The following is a 24,211-nucleotide window of genomic DNA, read 5'->3' as shown; positions in this document are numbered from 1 at the left end:
CTGATGTTGTTCACACAGGAAACCATGTTGAGACATTCTCTACATCCAGAGAGCAACAGCAGGAAGATCACAGAGCTAAGAGGTCTCACCACCTCCCACATTGTGAGATTTTCCCATTTCTATCAAAGCTAAAAATACACATAAAAATAAACACAGGAGAGAATCTGAATTCCTGTACTGACTGTGGGAAGAGATTCACAACATCACAAGCTCTGACAATTCATCAGAAAGTGCACACTGGAGAGAAGGCTTACTCCTGCTCTGACTGCGGGAAAAGTTTCTCCAGATTGGATAAGTTAAAAAGTCACCAACTAATACACAGAGAGAAGCCATTCTCCTGCTCTGACTGTGGCAAATGCTTCAAAACCTCAACCGAGGTAAAAGTTCACCAGAGAACACACACAGGAGAGAAGCCTTACTTCTGCTCTGCCTGTGGAAAGTGTTTCTCCCGATTGGATACCTTAAAAGTACATGAACGTGTGCATACAGGAGAGAAGCCATACTCTTGCTCTGACTGTGGAAAATGCTTCACCACAACATCTGATGTAACAGTTCATCAGAGAACACACACAGGAGAGAAGCCTTACTTCTGCTCTGACTGTGGTAAATGCTTCAAAACATCAACTGAGGTAAAAGTTCATCAGAGAACACACACAGGAGAGAAGCCTTACTTCTGCTATGCCTGTGGAAAGAGTTTCTCCCGAATGGATACCTTAAAAGTGCATGAACGTGTGCATACAGGAGAGAAGCCATACTCCTGCTCTGACTGTGGAAGATGCTTCACCACAACGTCTGATGTAACAGTTCATCAGAGAACACACACAGGAGAGAAGCCTTACTTCTGCTCTGACTGTGGTAAATGCTTCAAAACATCAACTGAGGTAAAAGTTCACCAGAGAACACACACAGGAGTGAAGCCTTTCTCCTGCACTGACTGTGGGAAGAGATTCACAACATCACAAGCTCTGACAATTCATCAGAGAGTGCACACTGGAGAGAAGCCTTACTCCTGCTCTGACTGTGGGAAAAGTTTTTCCCGATTGGATAAGTTAAAAAGTCACCAACTAATACATAGAGAGAAGCCATTCTCCTGCTCTGACTGTGGTAAATGTTTCAAAACATCAACTGAGGTAAAGGTCCATCAGAGGACACACACAGGAGTGAAACCTTACTTCTGCTCTGACTGTGGGAAGAGATTCACAACATCACAAGCTCTGACAATTCATCAGAGAGTGCACACTGGAGAGAAGCCTTACTCCTGCTCTGACTGCGGGAAAAGTTTTTCCCGATTGGATAAGTTAAAAAGTCACCAACTAATACACATAGCGAAGCCATTCTCCTGCTCTGACTGTGGTAAGTGCTTCAAAACATCAACTGAGCTAGCAGTTCATCAGAGAACACACACAGAAGAGAAGCCTTACTTCTGCTCTGACAATGGAACGAGTTTCTCCCAATTGGAAAAAATAAAATGTCCCCAGCAAATACAAATAGACAAAGTCTCACTTCTGCTCTGACTGTGGGAAGAGTTTCCCCCGATTTAGATACCTTGAAATGTCACCAACGTATACATACAGGAGAGAAGCCTCATCAGTTCTCTCAGACCAGCTAAGAGTAAAGTCATATCACTTCATTCTCATCTCGTAAATGAAGTGGTAACAGTGAATTTGATAACATTTAAGAAATAATTAAACACTATTGGGATCCTATTGTTTCTCACTGTAAGAGAACTGTGCAGAGGAAAGGGAGTGTTATAGAATGTTAGCTTCTTGTTATTTTACTGATCAGTGAGCACCTTGTCCGTTTTATGTTGTGTTTTGTTAGCTTTAACTCTAAAGATATTGAGAGTTCCTTGGATTTGCCTTTAGGGCTGAATATCCTACGAGGCTTCTTACGTTGAAACAATGAAGTCTGATTGTTGACTGTGTGGTACTCTGTGGGAATAAGTTAGTAGATATAACATGTGTCAGATAGAGATGGTGTGATGATCAGTTTTCTGTGGGAATGAGTTAGTAGACAACATGTATCAGATAGAGATGGTGTGATGATCAGTTTTCTGTGAGGAATGAGACACAACATGTATCAGATAGAGATGATGTGATGATCAGTTTTCTGTGGGAATGAATTAGTAGACAACATGTATCAGATAGATATGGTGTGATGATCAGTTTTCTGTGGGAATGAGTTAGTAGACACCATGTATCAGGTAGAGATGGTGTGATGATCAGTTTTCTGTGGGAATGAGTTAGTAGACAACATGTATCAGATAGAGATGGTGTGATGATCAGTTTTCTGTGGGAATGAGTTAGTAGACAACATGTATCAGGTAGAGATGGTGTGATGATCAGTTTTCCGTGGGAATGAGTTAGTAGACAACATGTATCAGGTAGAGATGATGTGATGATCAGTTTTCTGTGGGAATGAGTTAGTAGACAACATGTATCAGATAGAGATGGTGTGATGATCAGTTTTCTGTGGGAATGAGTTAGTAGACAACATGTATCAGGTAGAGATGGTGTGATGATCAGTTTTCTGTGGGAATGAGGTAGTAGATAACATGTATCAGGTAGAAATGGTGTGATGATCAGTTTTCACCATTTAGTTTGGTTGTTTTTTGTTGTTTTGTTTTACTACTAAGCAACTTTTTTTGTGATATACATACTTTGAAACGATAAATATGTTCATTAAATTGTCTTAAATAGATGTATTATTTTCATCATTGATAAATGTTTTTGGATGTCTGCATTGAACTTAATTGATGTGCGAATGAAAAATACATATTCTACTTGAATTTGTGCTGGTCAAACTTTGGGTTATCTATACAGACAATGCAATGTTTTTTGTTTAATTGATGTTATTCAAACTAATTTAAATGTCTATGTATCTAGTCAATACAAATACCAGTATGTTCTACAATACATACAAATAATGTTTTGCAGTATAAAGGACATGTTTTCATATTTAAATAAAAGTTAAATAAAATAACATTTATTTTGTCAATGTATAATTGTAATGTGTTTTCTATGGTGCCAGAGTCCAGGGACAATATTACTACCGCAATTCAAGTATGATCCACTTACTATTGGGGAATGGAACCAGAGAGGAAGCTTGCTTTACCCTTTCCATGCCTCATTGTTCAGAGTGGAAGAGCTGGGAACTCACCTGTGATGGCCCACATCTACCAAAACCTTTCCTATTGTGTTAGTAAGCACCACAGCATTTTAGGCAGCCAGTGTTCAAAATGTGTTCATACACACAGTAACAATGGGAGGGGGTGTGGCCTGCACAGAGGAGAACCAGGAAGTTGATCTCAGACTTCTATTTAGAACTGGGATTCTATCCAGAGTTGACAGATTAACAGTGAGGATAAACCCAGCCTGCCTCTCTCCATCCACACTGAGTTCAAACCTACAGTCTAGTGATGGGCATTCCAGCTGGCTTTTTTGGCTCTGTCGTAGCAGAATCAGAATTAGTTAGGTAACATTGATAAATAAGATGTACTTTCATAAATATGCTTATGTGGGGAAATTACTTGGGCCCCAGAGAGGGGAGAGGTCAGGATTGTCTTCATATGTGAACGTATATTTTAAAACACATGAAGGGATGATTGAGGGGGAACCAATTATCTCTTGGCTCCACAATGTCTGTGTGCTAGTCACTCCCTACTTTTCCCATTTGGGGGAAGAGTAATGGCAGTGTCTGGAACCGTTGTATGTCCCCTCTGATGTTGCCCTTTTCTTGACCTAGTATATGACCTAGAGGCTCACTCTCCTCTGTGAGCTTGTCCAGGTGGAGGGGGTGTATTTGAGATAAGAGTATCTAGAATTGACAATTGATATATGCCATTGGATGAGGTAATGGGAAGTACCAAGAACGAGAAGTAGAACCTTGTCTAAGAGAGCGAACTGAATGATAATTTATAGCTAATGCTGTCTGGCTATGGCATACTCCTCTCTCAAGTAAACGTCTTCCTGTGTGCAGTTTTCCTAAGACCTGTGGTTCATCATTGTGAGTTGGGAGGGGTGGATCTTTGCTATAATAGATCCCAGTTGCCATAATGTTGACTCAGAATTAATTTATAGACACTGAATTGATCTGAGAGTCACAGGTCTATGGTGAAGCTCATTTAATAAAAAAATTAAGTTTATGTATAACTCTGACTGGTGTGTGGTTTGTAAACTCTCCTTTCACTTAGTAATACAGGCAATTACCATGACAGCTCCCAAACGGCTCTTTAAAAAAAGTATGTTTTGTTATTTTTCAAGTCAAACAGTTTGCGATAGTTTGACTGTGATTGGTGTTAAAACAATTCTAATTAAATGATTTAATGAAATCATACTCAGGGTAGCCTAGTGGTTAGAGCGTTGGACTAGTAACCGGAAGGTTGCAAGTTCAAATCCCCGAGCTGACAAGGTACAAATCTGTCGTTCTGCCCCTGAACAGGCAGTTAACCCACTGTTCCTAGGCCGTCATTGAAAATAAGAATTTGTTCTTAACTGACTTGCCTAATAAAATAAAGGTAAAACATAAATAAAAAAACACCATGTATTTAAAAATGCATTGGTTTGTAATTAAATAGAATGCTATTAAACATTTGCATTTAAAGTACAACTTTTTAATGTATTTAAACAAAGTACATATAAATCGAACCATTCAAAACGAATACAATCTGAACAGCATAATATAATATTGCACCATATCAAAGAAAAATTACAATTTGCAAAACTGCAGCATCCCACTTAAAACATTAAACTGGTCCCTATATTCTCTCTTCTTTATTGCCATGTTATAACTAACAGCACACAGTAATACTGACCATATTTAGCTTTTATGAGAGATGTGCATTCAGAAATGCAAGCTGCCTCGCTTTCAAGGGGCTGATGCGGTTTCTTCTCTCAGTAATTATTTGTCCCGTTTTCGAGAATACCCTCTCAGAGGGAACGGATGTGGCCACTATGCAGTCTCCCTGTCATGACTTTAATAAGCCGTGGGTAGACAGGCCTTGATCTTCCACCAGCTCAGAGGATCTGGAGATCTTTCAGAACGAATGTGTGTGTGCTTGAGCATTTAGGCCTATATTATTGTATTTATTTTTGTTTGTTCTTTGAATTAGTTAATTCTATACATTTTTAAATCTTTTGATTATTCATATCTTAATTGTTTTATATTTTATGAATAGATTTGGCTCTTCTGATATGCGAGCCGGCTCCCAGCGTTCACCTAGAAGAGCCGGCTCCCAACGTTCACCTACAAGGCTCTCAGAGCCGACTCGTTCGCGAACGACCCATCACTACTACAGTCACTGGTTCCTGATTGTGACTGGAGCCCACCACCTCTACTTCCTGTGGCAATGGTAATGATTATAACGTTTCCTCATGAGCATAGCAGGTACCCATGGTAGTGTTTATGTTATGTCGTCAGCATAACAGGTATTTAATATTAACAACACCTTCCTAATATTCAGTTGCACCTTTATTCCCTCAGAATAGCCTCAATTTGTCGGGGCATGGACTCTACAAAGGTGTCAAAAGTGTTCCACAGGGATGCTGACCCATGTTGACTCCTATGCTTCCCAATTGTATCAAGTTGGCTGGATGTGCCTGGCACCTACTACATTACCCCGTTCAAAGGCACATGGCGAGATGGTTAGAGTTGTCAACAAAGCGGCTTGACAGAAACATGACTCCACGTTTTGGAACCACAGGTGTGGTGAGAACTCCATCTGTTGGAATAAGGCGATAAGAGCGTTTATTTCAGAGAGCGTTCCGTAAGCCACGCCCCAGTGGGCAGAGCTAGGCATGTTGGACTGGGACACGTTTTAATATAATAAAGCCTCTCATTCTACAATGGGTCAGCCTTGGTTCTGTGTAGCCTAGTTATGCTAATACATTTGAGACCAGTGCATTGACGTTAGTTTCGTCTATGACTTAATCAGTGAAATATCTTTGAGTAGTAAGCAGGGAAACAACGAGTCCCAGACAGTTCAATAGAACAAAAGAGGAGGGCATCGTTTACTAGGCTACATCATTTATTAGGATCATCTAATACCACCAGTGTTGGGAATACATTGAGTTCGTTGACAAAACAGACCGTGGAAAGCCTTTTCTTACACAGATTTATTTGTCAAAGGTCCACATGTAACTATGCGATTTAAATTGGAGATCGATTTTATAGCAGTGAATGTAATCTATTAATGTACTGTTCTAGTATTTCTAAGTAGCAACCATATCAGCCAGGGAAACTAAATGATAGAACATTCACATTTTTCAGTGAAGTTGAAATCCTTCCTATTCAATGGTAAGGTCCCTTGCACCATAAAGACATTGCTGTGGTGGCCACCAGGCCATCTAGTGAGGCACCCAGACCCTGTGACCCAAAACCCTGACTCCTGCACATCCATCCCTGTAGCCATTTGAATGCATTGATGCCTTCCTCTTCGTTATCAGACAACATCCAATCCAACGACTGATCTGAGGACTGTTTTTAGCAGTGACGGAGTAACGCCCGTGGTCATAACCGCAGCTCCATAATTGCTGTCCGTCATCCTCCCTCCTCGTGGTGTGACTGTTGGTGCGCTGTCCACCTGTTGCCTGTCGTTTAGCCTCCTGCTGCTCCACCGACAGCACCATGCCAACCAGTATGCCTGGCTGCCCCAGGTTCCCTTGTTTTAACAATGTCTGGTACAGACAGGGATGACGTGGAGGGTAGCGGTTGTTCTGGCTCAGGTTCAAGAAGACATTTCCTTCCACTGAACCTGCCCCAGAGACTGTTCCTTACCCTCTGATGATCCTCCTCTGTGGGCTCTCGGGACAGAGGGTTGTAGTCTTCGGCCGGATACAGGTCCTCCACTGACTGCACCTGGTTGGGCACGGCTGGCATCCGTACGGACGATATTGTGAATCGCCAAAATAGGCTGCATGGCTCCACTGATGAGCTCCGCGGAGGCATTCTCATGTGGTAGAGAGAATCCCCTGGTCACCTATAGAGACCTGCCAACAGGAAGGATGTTAAGTGACACATTCGTTGTAAGAAATGTGCCAAATAAATACATTTTGATTTGATTGATGACATTACCGCTGTAGACTATTTAATAAACTGTCATTTTCAGGACAAGTGGTTTTTCCATGACCTTTTAATTGATAACTTGGGATTTTATCACTTGGCATCAATCACACAGTGGGAAGGACCCTATAGATTGTCATGACGTGGCCCTTTCTGGGCATAGCTAGTGGCTTCCCCCTCCTCTCTCTCTCTCTCCAACACCCAGGTTATTTTATCTCATATCGTAAATTCCTGGAGGAGTCTCTCCCCCTGTGCATGCAGAAAGGGACACCTAGAGAGAACAAAGGATTTCACATGGTGAACTAAATTCCCAAAATGAGGATTTGGTACAATATGTCCACTTGTGAGAAGGTGGGAATGGTCCGTGGTCACTTAAGGGACGGGTATGACTAATGTGTTTGATTTGATGACCTCAGAGAGGACAGGAAACACACATGACTATATCTCTGAATATGTACATTTCTCAATTATGGGGTTTGCATCTAATTCTTGTATAAAATGAATGAGTAAAGATGAAACGATTTGTGAAATGATGTTAAACCTTGAATGAAAGAGAATTGTTTAACCAAGTCATTGTCCCGCCCCCGTGAACACAGACACGATCTGGCGTCATGGAACAGCCCTTTTCAACTGTTAGGAATAAAATCCTCTCCTGAGGAAATCCTCTTCAGACCACAAATCAAATCAAATTTATTTATATAGCCCTTCGTACATCAGCTGATATCTCAAAGTGCTGTACAGAAACCCATCCTAAAACCCCAAACAGCAAGCAATGCAGGTGTAGAAGCACGGTGGCTAGGAAAAACTCCCTAGAAAGGCCAAAACCTAGAGAGGAACCAGGCTATGTGGGGTGGCCAGTCCTCTTCTGGCTGTGCCGGGTGGAGATTGTAACAGAACATGGCCAAGATGTTCAAATGTTCATATATGACCAGCATGGTCAAATAATAATAATCACAGGCAGAACAGTTGAAACTGGAGCAGCAGCACGGCCAGGTGGACTGGGGACAGCAAGGAGTCATCATGTCAAGTAGTCCCGAGGCATGGTCCTAGGGCTCAGGTCCTCCGAGAGAGAGAAAGAAAGAGAGAATTAGAGAGAGCATACTTAAGTTCACACAGGACACGGATAGGACATGAGAAGTACTCCAGATAGAACAGACTGACCCTAGCCCCCCGACACATAAACTACTGCAGCATAAATACTGGAGGCTGAGACAGGAGGGGTCAGGAGACACTGTGGCTCCATCCGAGGACACCCCCGGACAGGGCCAAACAGGAAGGATATAACCCCACCCACTTTGCCAAAGCACAGCCCCCACACCACTAGAGGGATATCTTCAACCACCAACTTACCATCCTGAGACAAGGCCGAGTATAGCCCACAAAGTTCTCCGCCACGGCACAACCCAAGGGGGGGCGCCAACCCAGACAGGAAGATCACATCAGTGAATCAACCCACTCAAGTGACGCACCCCTCCTAGGGACGGTATGAAAGAGCCCTAGTAAGCCAGTGACTCAGAAATGACTCAAAAACCTCACTATAAGCTAAGGTTGTAATGGTTATTGAATTCCTAAACATACCACGTGGAGCATTGGCTACACGGGTGGAAATAGTTCAACTCTGAGACTATCGATCCCGACAGAATAAGAGAAAATCTTAGATACTATTTACTAGTCTGCAGCTACAAATTATGTCAAACTGGGATGCGAAGACCGACAACCGCCGAAACAGCTGTTCTATGAAAACATTTCTGAATAGTCTTCTGAAGTATCCATTTTAACCACAAAAGACTTGATCTTCAGGGAGGCAGCGAGAGAGATAATGATGAACTGACTCTCCAACAGACAGACGGACGATTCCAACAGAGATCACAACGACACACTGGGCGTAAATATATATTGATTGCAATTATTCCTGAATGACTGAGTGTTCATGTGCAAAGGATTAGTATTTCAATTAATATAAATATCAACTGTGTCTTAACTCCTTTTGTCTTTCCCACCCTCTTCAGTCCACACCCACTTCCCTTTGTCCACCAAGCCGTCATATCCGCTTAGCCCACTAGGGAACCTCCCCTATAATTTCCTTGTAACCATAGCTACTGTTGTTTGTTTATGCATTTCTGTGATTGTTTAGTTAGTTAGTAAATAAATGATTAAGAGAATTGATGTATGGATGATTCATAGTAAAGGCTGGGTTTGTGCAGATAACCAACAATTTATGACATTTGGAATGAGACTAATGTGAGGTAAAGAATCATTAATTAATTAGAAGACTAATTGATCAGATATTAAAATATCTGAAGAGTTATATTAGGAAAATTAGAACTTTGTAATCTGAAGATTTTCCTTGGTGCCCCGACTTCCTAGATAATTACATTTACATGATTAGTTTAATCACATTTGAATAATTACAGAGAATTGATTTGATAAAATAAGTCTTCACTTTAATGATGCCAAAGACATAAGATCAAGACTGAATGCATGTACCCCTCTGAATAAATAAATACAGTGCCTTATGAAGATCTGTGTCTGGTCATTAAACTGCAAAACAGGCTGGATGTCTAAACCAAATCAATTCTGAATGTCAATAGATTTAGATTCATTCTCATCAATGGCAACGTTCTAGAACTAAGTTATCACTCATGGAAGTCTAGTATCCGGGGTAATCTGGTATCCAGGGTAATCTAGTATCCAGGGTAATCTGGTATCCAGGGTAATCTAGTATCCAGGGTAATCTGCTATCCAGGGTAATCTGGTATCCAGGATAATCTAGTATCCAGGGTAATCTGGTTAATGATTATATAGTTATGTGGCTCTTTCCTTGTAGAATGTTGACAGCTGTATAGAACATATTGTATTGCAAAGATGCTCAAACTTCATTTAATAGCTACACTCACCAGACACAGGATCATCTTTATCCCTCATACTGGGTATGCCGGGGCGGCAGGGTAGCCTAGTGGTTAGAGCATTGGAATAGTGACCGGATGGTTGCAAGTTCAAACCCCCGAGCTGACAAGGTACAAATCTGTCGTTCTGTCCCTGAACATGCAGTTAACCCACTGTTCCTAGGCCATCATTGTAAATAAGAATTTGTTCTTAATTGACGCCTGGTTAAATAAAGGTAAAATATATATATTTTTTTTAAAAGACCAAACCTAAATTGTTTCTTACTATAGCTGCACTTCTCCACATGGCCAGACTTCTAGTGGTCTTCTCCTCTTCCAATGCTCTTATGCTTATCCTTGAAAAATACCATGAGGTCTGAAATAGACACCAACTTTGACATACTGTACAAACAATTACATAGGCAAAGTAAAACAATGATGTTTGATCTACTTCTCTGCTAACTAGCTAGCTAACATGTAGCCAGTGAGTAGCTAAAACAGAGAAAGGGGATGTTCATTCATGGATTGGATCCAGAAGGTCTCGCTGATCGAGGTGGTGAACGGTAGATGACAGTGTCGGATAGAGACTACCTGTGGGAGCTTCTTGCGGGAATTTGTGGTCTTGCTGAGGATGAGTTTTAGTACTGTCGAATTCCTTGCCTTTATAGTCATTGTGATCAATTGCACTGCACTGATGGGAGTGGAAATCACATAAAATAGATGTGGTAGTTGCAGCAGCAGATACATATGAGAGATTTTAGTGCAGAAGAAGTTGAGGGAAGTGGTTCCATCCTCCAAGGCAGACGGCCTGGTGTAGGATCGTTTAGGGCCAAAGTAGTGGGATGGTGTGGTGAGTTTTTGGGGATAGTGAATCGGTACAGGATTAAATGGTGCAATTTAAGATTTTCCCATTCTCCTTTTCCCAGTTTTTTTTTGTGACCTAAATGTGAAATCCGTACCCCAACCTGCGATAGGCAGCAATACTCAAGAGTGTCTTGTCTCCAAATATGTTTATGTCAACCAAGATAGACCACATCTTGTTGTTTCCAATGGGAGTCATAGTGGGCAGAGCCTAGCACGCGCTAGTGATATCCTATTGGCGTGTTCTAGCAAACCTGAATATTTCCTTTAGGCAACGCCTAGTCGGTGAAGCGCTTGTCCACTCTGTTCATAACATATTGTAGTTTGAGGAACAGAAAACTGTATTGACATAAAATGTTTAATGAATGAGACAATTTGCCGAATTTCGGCCAAAACCCATATCGTTCCATCTTCTCCCGCTCTCTGCCAGTGGGCTTTCCTCTCACTACCATATTTATACATCCAATGAAATGTCTGTCGCATTTGCTCTGTTGCAGTGGTGGAACAGGACGTTCAGAACTGTGTGGTGAAGACGATATATTTAGTGTCCGTTTCACATGTATTACTACAGGTATGTAACAGCACGTTTACACTTTGTAATATCGAAAGAACATGTCATAACGTGATGGGTAACACATAATTTATGGTATTATCACGTTTGGTAAAGGTTTTACGTGTTACTTTTGTGTCAAGCCGAGTGAGCATAACTATTTTATGTCACATAGCTAGATACTTTGGGTTTGGCAGAGGGAATAAACATAATTTACTAAAGCTAATTTCATTAAAAAAAATCAAATTATTTGTGATTTTTGAGTTCGTTAATTGTTTTTGTGTAAAATTCACGAGATGGTAAAATGGCGGCTCCCCTTCTGTCTACGTCAACTGAATTCAGTGCAGGCAGCGCGGGTTCACTTATAAAATGTTTTACGTGTGTAACAATATTCAGACATTCAGGTGTTTCTATCTTTGTCTGTAATTGTTTCTATGGTGTGAAAATGGGAAATACAATATTTTTTTGTGAGTTGAAATAATACGGTGAAGACATGGTTATTCAGGAACATAGTAAATAGTGCTGCATTAACTGCATGCTTTATCAGAAGGATAGCTAAATATTTACCAGGAAAGATTCTTAAGCAAGCAACCCAAGCATTAATTGTGAGGCAGGTGAACTACTGTTCTGTGAATTTTTTTTTTTTTTTTTTTTCTTAGGTCAAGTCTGAGGTAGGTAACATCAACAGTGAGGACAAACCCAGCTTGCCTCTCTCCTTCTCTCCTTCTACAGTCACTGGGTCCTGATTGTGACAGTGGAGCCCAGTTTGCACTGCAGGATCCAGAGATGGCATCAGTGAAGCTGGAAGACTGCAGTCAAACACTGGAGCTGAATGTCAACATTAAAGATGAAGAAGAGGAGGAGAAGATTGGGAAATCTGTTTATGATGGTAAGAGCAGATTCTATCTTCAGGTTGATTCTATAATTCTGACTCACACGTCCCTGAAGAACTCCAGACTGTTGTTCGTTTCAACTTCATACTGCATTGAAAGTTGCTGTTTCAATGAGAAGGTAGATATTATTTCATGCTCATGAGATCTGCATGGTTTGACACCAGTATTGTCACCATTATTGTCAGTGTTTTATTCACTGGGCTATCTGGAGTGATCAGAGTGTAGACTAAAGAAGTGAAGTAGACAAACTGCTAGTGTTTTAAAGTTCTATGAAATGAGTCTGTGTAGTTGCTAGGGTTGCTGTTAATTCCATTTGAATTCCAGTCAATTTAGGAAATACACTCATTCTAATTTCAATTCGCTACAATGCTTTTCTATCAGGAGAAGTTGGGGTAACACTTTACTGTAGGTGTCCTTAGTCATGTGTTAATAAAGCCTTTTATAACACCTATATAACAACAGTAATGAGTAACGGCATAACATCTTATGAAACTAGTTCATAATGGGTGTTTATAGATGACTGTTTATCCTGTTGTCATATGCACTAATGTCTACTGTTAATAACAACTGGTATTACACGGTCTGCATGACAACTTATGTCCTATTCTATTACATGCTACATAAGTGTCTGCATACCAGATGTTATAATGGGGTGTTATATCATTTACCAATCTCTTTGTCACATTATAAAATGGGTTGTTTGGATCCTGGATGCTGATTGGTTGATAGCAAGGAGTTATCACCAATATTCATGCATAATGCCTGTTAGCAGTTCCATTAGTTTTACCACATCCACTGTCCCACAGCCCAGCCAGTCAATTTATAAACCTCCCTTGGAAAAAAGCGCCTCTGGATAATATTTCTCCATGCTACTAGCCTATCTGACTTCTGCAACATGTTGCATCTCCACTGTGCCATGCATATGAATGTGACGAGACTGACAGCTTCTCTGATCCAGGCCAATTCATTTATCTGGATCATTCTAATGATATATCCATAGAATTGGCAATAGAAGCAAATGTAGTAGCTAAAACAAATGAAAATTCACATAGTTTGCTGTCATTTCAGCTGCTTGATGTGATTGTGTGTTAGCTTTAGTTTACTAGCTAGCAAGCAAAGGAGAATATTAGCCTAGCTATCCCATAACTACACTACATGACCAAAAGTATGTGGACACCTGTTCGTCGAACCTCTCATTCCAAAATCATAGGCAGTAATATGGAGTTGGTCCCCCCCTTTGCTGCTATCACAGCCTCCACTGTATTGGGAAGGTGTGGTAGCAATACTATAGGAAGAGCGAGACTAGATTCTTTGTAACAGCTTTATTATAAGATTTGCAAAAATGAAGCAATCAACCATCACCAAGAAAGGTTCAGAGTTGAAAGCTTAACAAACATAGTCGGGTCTCTGCTTTTTATGGAGAAGTACATCCTTTCTGTATACGTGGCAATGAGCAGATAGTGTGTATAAGGTCATTAGTTGTCTGTGCAGATTTAAGATAGCACGAGGTTGATAGCCCGAGGTCTCCACCGTCTAACTGTATTCCCAACAGTAAACACTATAATGTGCTTCTTTCTGCAAGTTTCCATACATGTGACTTCCTGTAGATAGTAAACCCACGGGATGTCACATGCTGCGGTTTCACCCAAACAGACCTTAGTTATGGCTTATGGCTGAGTCCCACAAACAGTTTGTATCAGGTTAGAAATAACACTAGCATATAACAAGAGACTATTCTTTAAGCAGTAAAACATGGGATAACCATGACTAATTACGTCATTTTCCACAACAGATGCTTTCCACTAGATGTTGGAACATTGCTGAGGGGACATGCTTCCATTCAGCCATGAGCATTAGGGAGGTTGGGCACTGATGTTGGGCGATTAGGCCTTGCTCGCAGTCTGTGTTCCAATCCATCCCTAAGGTGTTCGATGGGGTTGAGGTCAGGGCTCTGCGGGCCAGTCAAGTTCTTCCACATCGAATTTGACAAACCATTTCTTTATGGACCCCTGCACGAGGGCATTGTGATACTGAAACAGGAAAGAGCCTTCCCCAAACTGTTGCCAAAAATTTGGAAGCACAGAATCGTCTAGAATGTCACTATGTTGTAGTGTTAAGATTTCCCTTGACTGCAGCTACGGGGCTTAGGCTGAACCATGAAAAACAGCCCCAAACCATTATTCCTCCTACACCTAGCTTTACAGTCGGCACTACGCATTGGGGCAAGTAGCGTTCTCCTGGCATCCGCCACACCCAGATTTGTCCGTCAGACTGCCAGATGGTGAAGCGTGATTTATCACTCCAAAGAACGCGTTTCCACTGCTCCAGAGTCCAATGGCGGCGAGTTTTACATTACTCAGCCAACGCTTGGCATTGTGCATGGTGATCTTAGGCTTGTGTGCGGCTGCTCGGCCATGGAAACCCATTTCGTGAAGCTCCCGAGTAACAGTTCTTGTGCTTACTTTGCTTCCAGAGGCAGTTTGTAACTCGGTAGTGAGTGTTGTAACCCGAGAAGAGGCTATTTTTACTTGTTGGTGATCAAGCCTAGAGGTCACCGATTATGATTTTTCAACACAGATACCGATTATTGAAGGACCAAAAAAAGGCTGATGCCGATTAATCGGACAATTTATTATTTATTTATTTATTTGTAATAATGATAATAAGGACAATTACAACAACACTTATTTTAACTTAATTATTAATACATCAATAAAATCAATTTAGCCTCAAATAAATAATGAAACATGTTCAATTTGGTTTAAATAATGCAAAAACAAAGTGTTGGAGAAGAAAGTAAAAGTGCAACATATGCCATGTTTATTTTACCTTTATTTAGGCAAGTCAGTTAAGAACAAATTCTTATTTTCAATGATGGCCTAGGAACAGTGGGCAGAATGACAGATTTGTACCTCGTCAGCTCGGGATCCGGTCACTGAACGCTGCAACCACAGGCTCCCTGGTCACTACGCTCTACTTCCCTGCCGCCCCAAAGCGGTCACTAAACGCTCCCACTAGGCTACCCTGCCGCCCCAAAGTGGTCACTAGTCCAACGCTCTAACCACTAGGCTACCCTGCCGCCCCAAAGCGGTCACTAGTCCAACGCTCTAACCACTAGGCTACCCTGCCGCCCCAAAGCGGTCACTAGTCCAACGCTCTAACCACTAGGCTACCCTGCCGCCCCAAAGCTAATGTTTAAATTCCTTGCTCAGAACATGAGAACATATGGAAGCTGGTGGTTTCTTTTAACATGAGTCTTCAATATTCCCAGGTAAGAAGTTTTAGGTTGTAGTTAATATAGGAATTAAAGGACTATTTCTCTCTGTACGATTTGTATTTCATGTATCTTTGACTATTGGATGTTCTTAATAGGAACTTTAGTATTGCCAGTGTAACAGTATAGCTTCCGTCCCTCTCATCGCTCCTCCCTGGGCTCGAACCAGGAACACATCGACAACAGCCACCCTCGAAGCAGAGCAAGGGGAACAACTACTCCAAGTCTCAGAGCGCGGGACGTTTGAAACGCTATTAGCGCGCACCCCCCTAACTAGCTAGCCATTTCACATCGGTTACACCAGCCAAATCTCGGGAGTTGATAGGCTTGAAGTCAAAAACAGCATTGCGAAGAGCTGCTGGCAAAATGCATAAAAGTGCTGTTTGAATGAATGCTACGAGCCTGCTGGTGCCTACCATCGCTCAGTCAGACTGCTCTATCAAATCATAGACTTAGTTATAACATAAAAACACACAGAAATACAAACCTTAGGTCATTAATATGGTCGAATCCGGAAACTATCATCTCGATAAAAAACGTTTATTCTTTCAGTGAAATAAGGAACTGTTCCGTATTTTATCTAACGCGTGGATTTCGATTGGTTAGACCAGCATTGAATCCTGTTTGAGCGCACATACAACATATTTACCGCTTCTTAGACTTGCTTTCAATGAGAAGATCTATAAGATTTTGGTTAAGATTTTGTATGAAAGATACTTATAATTCACAGCAGACAGTTTTCATTGCGTAGAGACCAGTGTCTGGCCCTACTGGAGCCATCTCTCCCTGGTATGGTAGAGACCAGTGTCTGGCCCTACTGGAGCCATCTCTCCCTGGTATGGTAGAGACCAGTGTCTGGCCCTACTGGAGCCATCTCTCCCTGGTATGGTAGAGACCAGTGTCTGGCCCTACTGGAGCCATCTCTCCCTGGTATGGTAGAGACCAGTGTCTGGCCCTACTGGAACCATCTCTCCCTGGTATGGTAGAGACCAGTGTCTGGCCCTACTGAAGCCATCTCTCCCTGGTATGGTAGAGACCAGTGTCTGGCCCTACTGGAGCCATCTCTCCCTGGTATGGTAGAGACCAGTGTCTGGCCCTACTGAAGCCATCTCTCCCTGGTATGGTAGAGACCAGTGTCTGGCCCTACTGGAGCCATCTCTCCCTGGTATGGTAGAGACCAGTGTCTGGCCCTACTGGAGCCATCTCTCCCTGGTATGGTAGAGACCAGTGTCTGGCCCTACTGGAGCCATCTCTCCCTGGTATGGTAGAGACCAGTGTCTGGCCCTACTGGAACCATCTCTCCCTGGTACCGTATAGAACAGAAACATTAACTCATGCTCTGGAATGCTCTTTAGGTTTAATCACCAAAAAGACATAGTAAATCTCCTGTCAGTGTTATCTCCCAGAGGTCCACTTTGAGAGAGGAGAGAGAGACACAGAGAGACACAGAGAGAGAGACACAGACAATAAGCCCAGTAGTATGTCTTTCAAAGTAATGCTGCTGACAGTCACCAGTGAAAGGTAGCTTTGGATCCAGTATACAGTTCCTTTGTAACCTACAATGGATCCAGTATTACAGTTCCTCTGTAACCTACAATGGATCCAGTATACAGTTCCTTTGTAACCTACAATGGATCCAGTATACAGTTCCTTTGTAACCTACAATGGATCCAGTATACAGTTCCTTTGTAACCTACAATGGATCCAGTATACAGTTCCTTGTAACCTACAATGGATCCAGTATACAGTTCCTGTGTAACCTACAATGGATCCAGTCAACAGTTCCTGTGTAACCTACAATGGATCCAGTATACAGTTCCTGTGTAACCTACAATGGATCCAGTATACAGTTCCTGTGTAACCTACAATGGATCCAGTATACAGTTCCTGTGTAACCTACAATGGATCCAGTATACAGTGAGTTGTTGAGGAAGACATGGTGATCCAACCAAATACATGACACCAGACCTGTTAAATAAATGACTAACCTAGGAAGATCCAGGTACAGTCACTGATACCCAGGGGGCCGAGCAGTACCTCCATGGCACACTTTGTCCCTTTTGGAGAGGTTCCTGTCATCCTAATGCTTCATCCAATACTAACACAATTACCCGTGTTCTCACCTGAGCTCTAATCCAATCACATTCACTTTCCTCTAAGCCAATCACATTCACTTCCCTCACCACACATGCATTGACCGGGACCATTACAGTAGAACAGTAATCTAATTTTCCGAAGGCTCAGAAATGGCCCTCTGCTATAACCTCTTTTCTACTCATAACGTTGGTAACATAACATGTGTATTGTTGATTTGATGACCCATCAAATCAAATCAAATTTTATTTGTCACATACACATGGTTAGCAGATGTTAATGCGAGTGTAGCGAAATGCTTGTGCTTCTAGTTCCGACAATGCAGTAATAACCAACAAGTAATCTAACTAACAATTCCAAAACTACTGTCTTATACACAGTGTAAGGGGATAAAGAATATGTACATAAGGGATATATGAATGAGTGATGGTACAGGGCAGAATAGGCAAGATACAGTAGATGGTATCGAGTACAGTATATACATATGAGATGAGTATGTAAACAAAGTGGCATAGTTAAAGTGGCTAGTGATACATGTATTACATAAGGAATCAGTCGATGATATAGAGTACAGTATATACGTATGCATATGGCTCGGGTGGTTGATGTCCTTGATGATCTTTATGGCCTTCCTGTAACATCGGGTGGTGTAGGTGTCCTGGAGGGCAGGGTAATGACATCCACATATTGTTACCTACTGTTCACTGCAGGTAGATTGTATGTTGTAATATTCAATTAAATAAAACATTTAGAATGTATTGGTGAATTATATTAATCATGCATTTGTCGTGTTGTTGCTACCATTAATGCGATGATGGCTATTCATCTAATAATTACAGAGCTTCAATGCCATACAACACTCCTTCCGTGGCCTCCAACTGCTCTTAAACGCTAGTAAAACCAAATGCATGCTTTTCAACCGATCGCTGCCTGCACCCGCATGCCCGACTAGCATCACCACCCTGGATGGTTCCGACCTTGAATATGTGGACATCTATAAGTACCTAGGTGTCTGGCTAGACTGTAAACTCTCCTTCCAGACTCATATCAAACATCTCCAATCGAAAATCAAATCAAGAGTCGGCTTTCTATTCCCCAACAAAGCCTCCTTCACTCACGCCGCCAAACTTACCCTAGTAAAACTGACGATCCTCGACTTTGGCGATGTCATCTACAAAATTGCTTCCAACACTCTACTCAGCAAACTGGATGCAGTTTATCACAGTGCCATCCGTTTTGTCACTAAAGCACCTTATACCACCCACCACTGCGACTTGTATGCTCTAGTCGGCTGGCCCTCGCTACATATTCGTCGCCAGACCCACTGGCTCCAGGTCATCTACAAGTCCATGCTAGGTAAAGCTCCGCCTTATCTCAGTTCACTGGTCACGATGGCAACACCCATCCGTAGCACGCGCTCCAGCAGGTGTATCTCACTGATCATCCCTAAAGCAAACACCTCATTTGGCCGCCTTTCGTTCCTGTACTCTGCTGCCTGTGACTGGAACGAATTGCAAAAATCGCTGAAGTTGGAGACTTTTATTTCCCTCACCAACTTCAAACATCTGCTATCTGAGCAGCTAACCGATCGCTGCAGCTGTACATAGTCTATTGGTAAATAGCCCACCCATTTTCACCTACCTCATCCCCATACTGTTTTTATTTATTTACTTTTCTGCTCTTTTGCACACCAATATCTCTACCTGTACATGACCATCTGATCATTTATCATCACTCCAGTGTTAATCTGCAAAATTGTAATTATTCGCCTACCTCCTCATGCCTTTTGCACACAATGTATATAGACTCCCCTTTTTTTCTACTGTGTTATTGACATGTTAATTGTTTACTCCATGTGTAACTCTGTGTTGTCTGTTCACACTGCTATGCTTTATCTTGGCCAGGTCGCAGTTGCAAATGAGAACTTGTTCTCAACTAGCCTACCTGGTTAAATAAAGGTGAAATAAATAAATAAAATAAATAAATAATACCACAGTCAATTATTACGCGGCTAAATTAACCATATAACAATTGATTAAGTAGTAACCTGGGGCACCACGGGAAAAGTTTATTTAGCGAGTTACCGTTTCCCGAATTAACTCAAATGTAGATCAGAATATCTCGATATACTACCCCTCATCATATTAATCAATTATTCATTTTTACCTCATCAGTCTCATAATGAATGTTTCAAAATTCTTGGATATCTGCACAAACCCTAGTCTTCATGATGAATCAGCTTACGCAATTGGCTTAATTATTTATTTACTAACTAATGAAATAATCACACAGAAATACATAAAAACACCCACACAGGATGATTATAGAATACTAACATAATCAATGAAAGGTCCCTAGTGGACTAACCCGATATGACGGCTTTGTAGACAATGGAAAGAGGTGGGGACAGATAAAGAGCGGGAAAGATCGAATGGACCCAATACATACAGTTGATAACTATGCTCATGGAAATGCTAATACTTTGCACATGAACGGCCGCTCATTTGAAAATAATTGCTATGTACGTATTTACGCTGGTATGTCTTTGTTGTCTCTCTGTTGAAATCGCCGGTCCTTCTGTGGAGAGTAGTTCAACAGAAGACGCTGGTTTGTAACCCGGAGGTCACAATGTCTTTTGTAGTTGTATTAGGATTTTGTTCTGGAGTGTTCGTTAGAATTGATACTACAAGAGTACCACAATGATGAGAGGAATATGTTCTTCTCCTCTCGTCTTCGGTTGAGTTTACTAGACTATTTTACATATACAGCTGCAGACTGTGAATGTGTAGTCTAGTCTTCTTCTTTGTTGAACGTTTCAGAGTTTCTAACCATTTAGTACGGTTCAGCTCACGCTGTCGGTCACGCTGTCGGTCACGCTGTCGGTCACGCTGTCAGTCACGCTGGTCTCAAAGGTTGATTATTCAGGGTTCAGCTCACGCTGTCAGTCACGCTGGTCTCAATGGTTGATTACTCAGTGTTCAGCTCACGCTGTCAGTCACGCTGGTCTCAATGGTTGATTATTCAGGGTTCAGCTCACGACCATTTTAAATGCTTTTATGCACTCACAAAAGGGGGTGTTCCATGACGCCGAAATAACGCCTGAAATAACGCCTGAAATAACGCCTGAAATAACGCGGGTGTGGTCACTGACTGAGTATTGAAAAACTATTCTCATTTAGAAGGCTAACATCACATTTCATCTCCTCACAAATAGTTTAATATTTAATCATATAAGTCTCCCCAACATTTAGATGTGAATCTGATAACTGGGAAATGTACACTTTCAGAGATACAGTTATGTTGTTCTACTGTCCTTAGTGACATCACAAATGAGCAATCAATTCAACAGGATTGTTCTTTAAGTACCCACAGGACCATTCCAAATGATTGGATTACAGAAACATTGTTTCATTATCCAGTCTGTTGATGTTGGGAGTTTGAGGGAGGACTCACTTTGTTCCACAGAGGTTCTCTCCCTCATTATTGCATGACAAGGAAGAGTTTCTGTAAGGTATTTACGACCATCATCAAACTGGCCAACTTCACCCCATTCCCCCCTTCCTCTCTGGTGGGAGGGGGGGCTCTCTCTGATTGTCACCCAGAAGGGAAAATCATGACACATTGAACTGCATCCATCTATTCTGCCAACAATGTCTTACTGTACATCATGGAATGTTGAGTCAAATGGACCTATTTTTAAAACGTCTTATGAAGTGTTTTTTTTAGCATAAACTGTGCTTTTTAAAATATTTTTGACTGATATAGTGATTGTCTGTTTGTTTCATATCTGCAAAGTAGTGAAAACGCTGTCAGTTGCACTTTACATTGTGTAATTTAAAGTTTGCATTTGTTTAATGTGAACGAATGTTTTGTTATCAATGTTTAGCTACCTGATCTATTGTAATGAGATACTTGAACAATAAAAAATAAAAAATAAAATGTTGAGAAGAAAGAAAGTGCCTGAACTGTCAAGACAATAATTTTTGTGTCTGTTTCTCTTTATTACTACAGGCCGACTCAGATCAAGTCTGAGGCCGGTAACATCAACAGTGAGGACAAACCCAGCCTGCCTCTCTCCTTCCACACTGAGTCCAAACCTACAGTCACTGGGTCCTGATTGTGACAGTGGAGCCCAGTTTGCACTGCAGGATCCAGAGATGACATCAGTGAAGCTGGAAGACTGCAGTCAATCACTGGAGCTGAATGTCAACATTAAAGATGAAGAAGAGGAGGAGAAGATTGGGGAATGTGTTAATCATGGTAAGAGCAGGTTCTATCTAACTAAGTTTGTTGTTCATTCCAACTTTTCACTGTGTATGAAAAGTTGCAGTAGAACTGTATCATATTGAACTGTTTCAATGAGAAGGTAGATGTTATTTCATGCTACTGAGATGTGCATGGTTTGACACCAGTATTGATTTTATTCACTGAGCTATCTGGAGTGATCAGAGAGGAGACTAAAGAAGTGAAGTAGACAAACTACCAGTGTTTTAAAGTTCTATGAAATGAGTCTAGTTACTAACCCCTGTGATAGTGAGTGGAGGATGATATGAAATGAGTCTGTGTAGTTACTAACCCTTGTGATAGTGAGTGGAGGATGATATGGCTCATTATTTTAGAGTAGTTGTATTCCCCCTTTGTATTGTACAGTATACTTACTTACAGGGCCTTCAGAAAGTATTCATACCCCTTGACTTATTCCACATTTTGTTATGTTACATCCCAAATTCAAAATGGATTAAATTGATATTTATTCTGAGCCATCTGCACACACAATACCCCGTAATGACAGGCAAAACATGTTTTTTGAAATGTAAAAAATTTAAATACAGAAATATCTAATTTACGTAAGTATTCACACCCCTGGGTCAATACTTTATAGAAGCACCATTGGCAGTGATTACAGCTTTGAGTCTTTCTGGGTAAATCTCTAAGAGCTTAGCACACCTGGATGATACAATATTTGCACATTTATTATTTTTAAAATTCTTAAACCTCTCTTAACCTGTTGCTTCTACCCTCTACTTTTTTTAACATTCTGTTAAAAATCGCGCAACATTTCAGCGCCCTGCTACTCATGCCAGGAATATAGTATATGCATTTGCTTAGTCTGTGTGGATAGAAAACACTCAGACGTTTATAAAACTGGTTAAATCACTGCTGTGGCTTTACCAGAACGGCATTTACATCGAAAAGCAGAGGAAAAACTGATCACTGAAAATGGGAAAATATATCCATGCGCTACTTGAACCCATTGATAAAGGTGAACCACAATTAATTGACTGAGGTTGCAGTACCTACAGCTTCCACACGGTGTCTAGAGTCTTGTCATTTCCCTTAGAGTTTTTTCTTGGTCAAACACATGCAGGGCACCGTATTTCCTCAGGTCTAGGACCGGATATTTTCGTTGAGTTTCTAGCCGGACATTTTTCCAGACGGACAGCTAATGATCTTTACATCGCCTCCTGATGAATTTTATCGCTTATTAACGTTTACTAATACCTAAAGTTGCATTACAAACGTATTTCGAAGTGTTTTGTGAAAGTTTATCGTCGACTTTTTGAATTTAAAAAAATGACGTTACGTTTTGAAACAATGTTTTTTTCGTTTATCACACAGTCTACATATAACGATATCTAGGCTTTATATGGACCGATTTAATCGAAATAAAGACCCAAATAGTGTATATGGGACATCTAGGAGTGCCAACAAAGAAGATGGTGAAAGGTAATGAATGTTTTCTATTTTATTGTGCGGTTTGTGTAACGCCGAAATGCTAATTATTTTGTTTACGTCCCCTGCGGGTCTTTTGGGGTGTTACATGCTATCAGATAATAGCTTCTCATGCTTTCGCCGAAAAGCATTTTAAAAATCTGACTTGTTGCCTGGATTCACAACGAGTGTAGCTTTAATTCGATACCCTGCATGTGTATTTTAATGAACGTTTGAGTTTTAACTAATACTATTAGCATTTAGCGTAGCGCATTTGCATTTCCAGAGCTCTAGTTGGGACGCAAGCGTCCCGAGTAGAAGCAAGAGGTTAAGTTGGTTGATCATTGCTAGACAGACATTTTCAAGTCTTGCCATAGATTTTCAAGCCGATTTAAGTCAAAACTGTGATTAGGCCACTCTGGAACATTCAATGTTGTCTTGGTAAGCAACTCCAGTGTATATTTCGCCTTATGTTTTAGGTTATTGGTTATCGTCCTGCTGAAATGTGAATTTGTCTTCCAGTGTCTGTTGGAAAGCAGACTGAACCAGGTTTTCCTCTAGGAGTTTTCCAGTGCTTAGCTCTATTTAGTTTAATTTTATATCCCCAAATTAACATCCAAGTCCTTGCCGATGACAAGCATACCCATAACATGATGCAGCTACCACCATGCGAAGAGTGAAGAGTGGTACTCCCCCGTGATGTGTTGTGTTGGATTGGCCTCTTCTCCGGGAACTGAGTTGGGAAGGACGCCTGTATCTTTGGAGTAACTGGGTGTATTGATACATCATCGAAAGTGAAATGAATAACTTTACCATGCTCAAAGGGATATTCAATGTCTTTTATTAAAACATTTACTCATCTACCAAAAGGTGCCCTTAGAAA

The 24,211-nt window shown here is 41.2% G+C and overlaps 1 protein-coding gene across 5 annotated transcripts in view; it reads left to right on the top strand.

The window, feature by feature from the left end:
• The window catches only part of LOC135573358 (gastrula zinc finger protein XlCGF26.1-like), a 62,234-nt gene that overhangs the window by 22,832 nt on the left and 15,191 nt on the right, over window positions 1–24,211 (top strand). For 2 of the 5 annotated variants that reach the window (XM_065022438.1, XM_065022429.1), the window contains exons 4-6: window positions 11,303–11,376; window positions 12,088–12,244; window positions 21,628–21,876. The exons of 1 other annotated variant lie outside the window; for it this stretch is intronic. In XM_065022438.1, coding sequence (XP_064878510.1) covers window positions 11,303–11,376; window positions 12,088–12,244; window positions 21,628–21,876 — 480 coding nt within the window. Of the gene's footprint in view, window positions 1–18; window positions 2,998–11,299; window positions 11,377–12,014; window positions 12,245–21,627; window positions 21,877–24,211 lie in introns of those variants that run through there. 2 more of the 5 variants (XM_065022437.1, XM_065022432.1) reach the window with 2 other exon arrangements.

Source organism: Oncorhynchus nerka, linkage group LG2 (assembly GCF_034236695.1).
Source record: "Oncorhynchus nerka isolate Pitt River linkage group LG2, Oner_Uvic_2.0, whole genome shotgun sequence".
In the NCBI taxonomy this organism is placed as follows: Eukaryota; Metazoa; Chordata; class Actinopteri; order Salmoniformes; family Salmonidae; genus Oncorhynchus; species Oncorhynchus nerka.
This window is presented reverse-complemented; position numbering and strand designations above follow the sequence as displayed.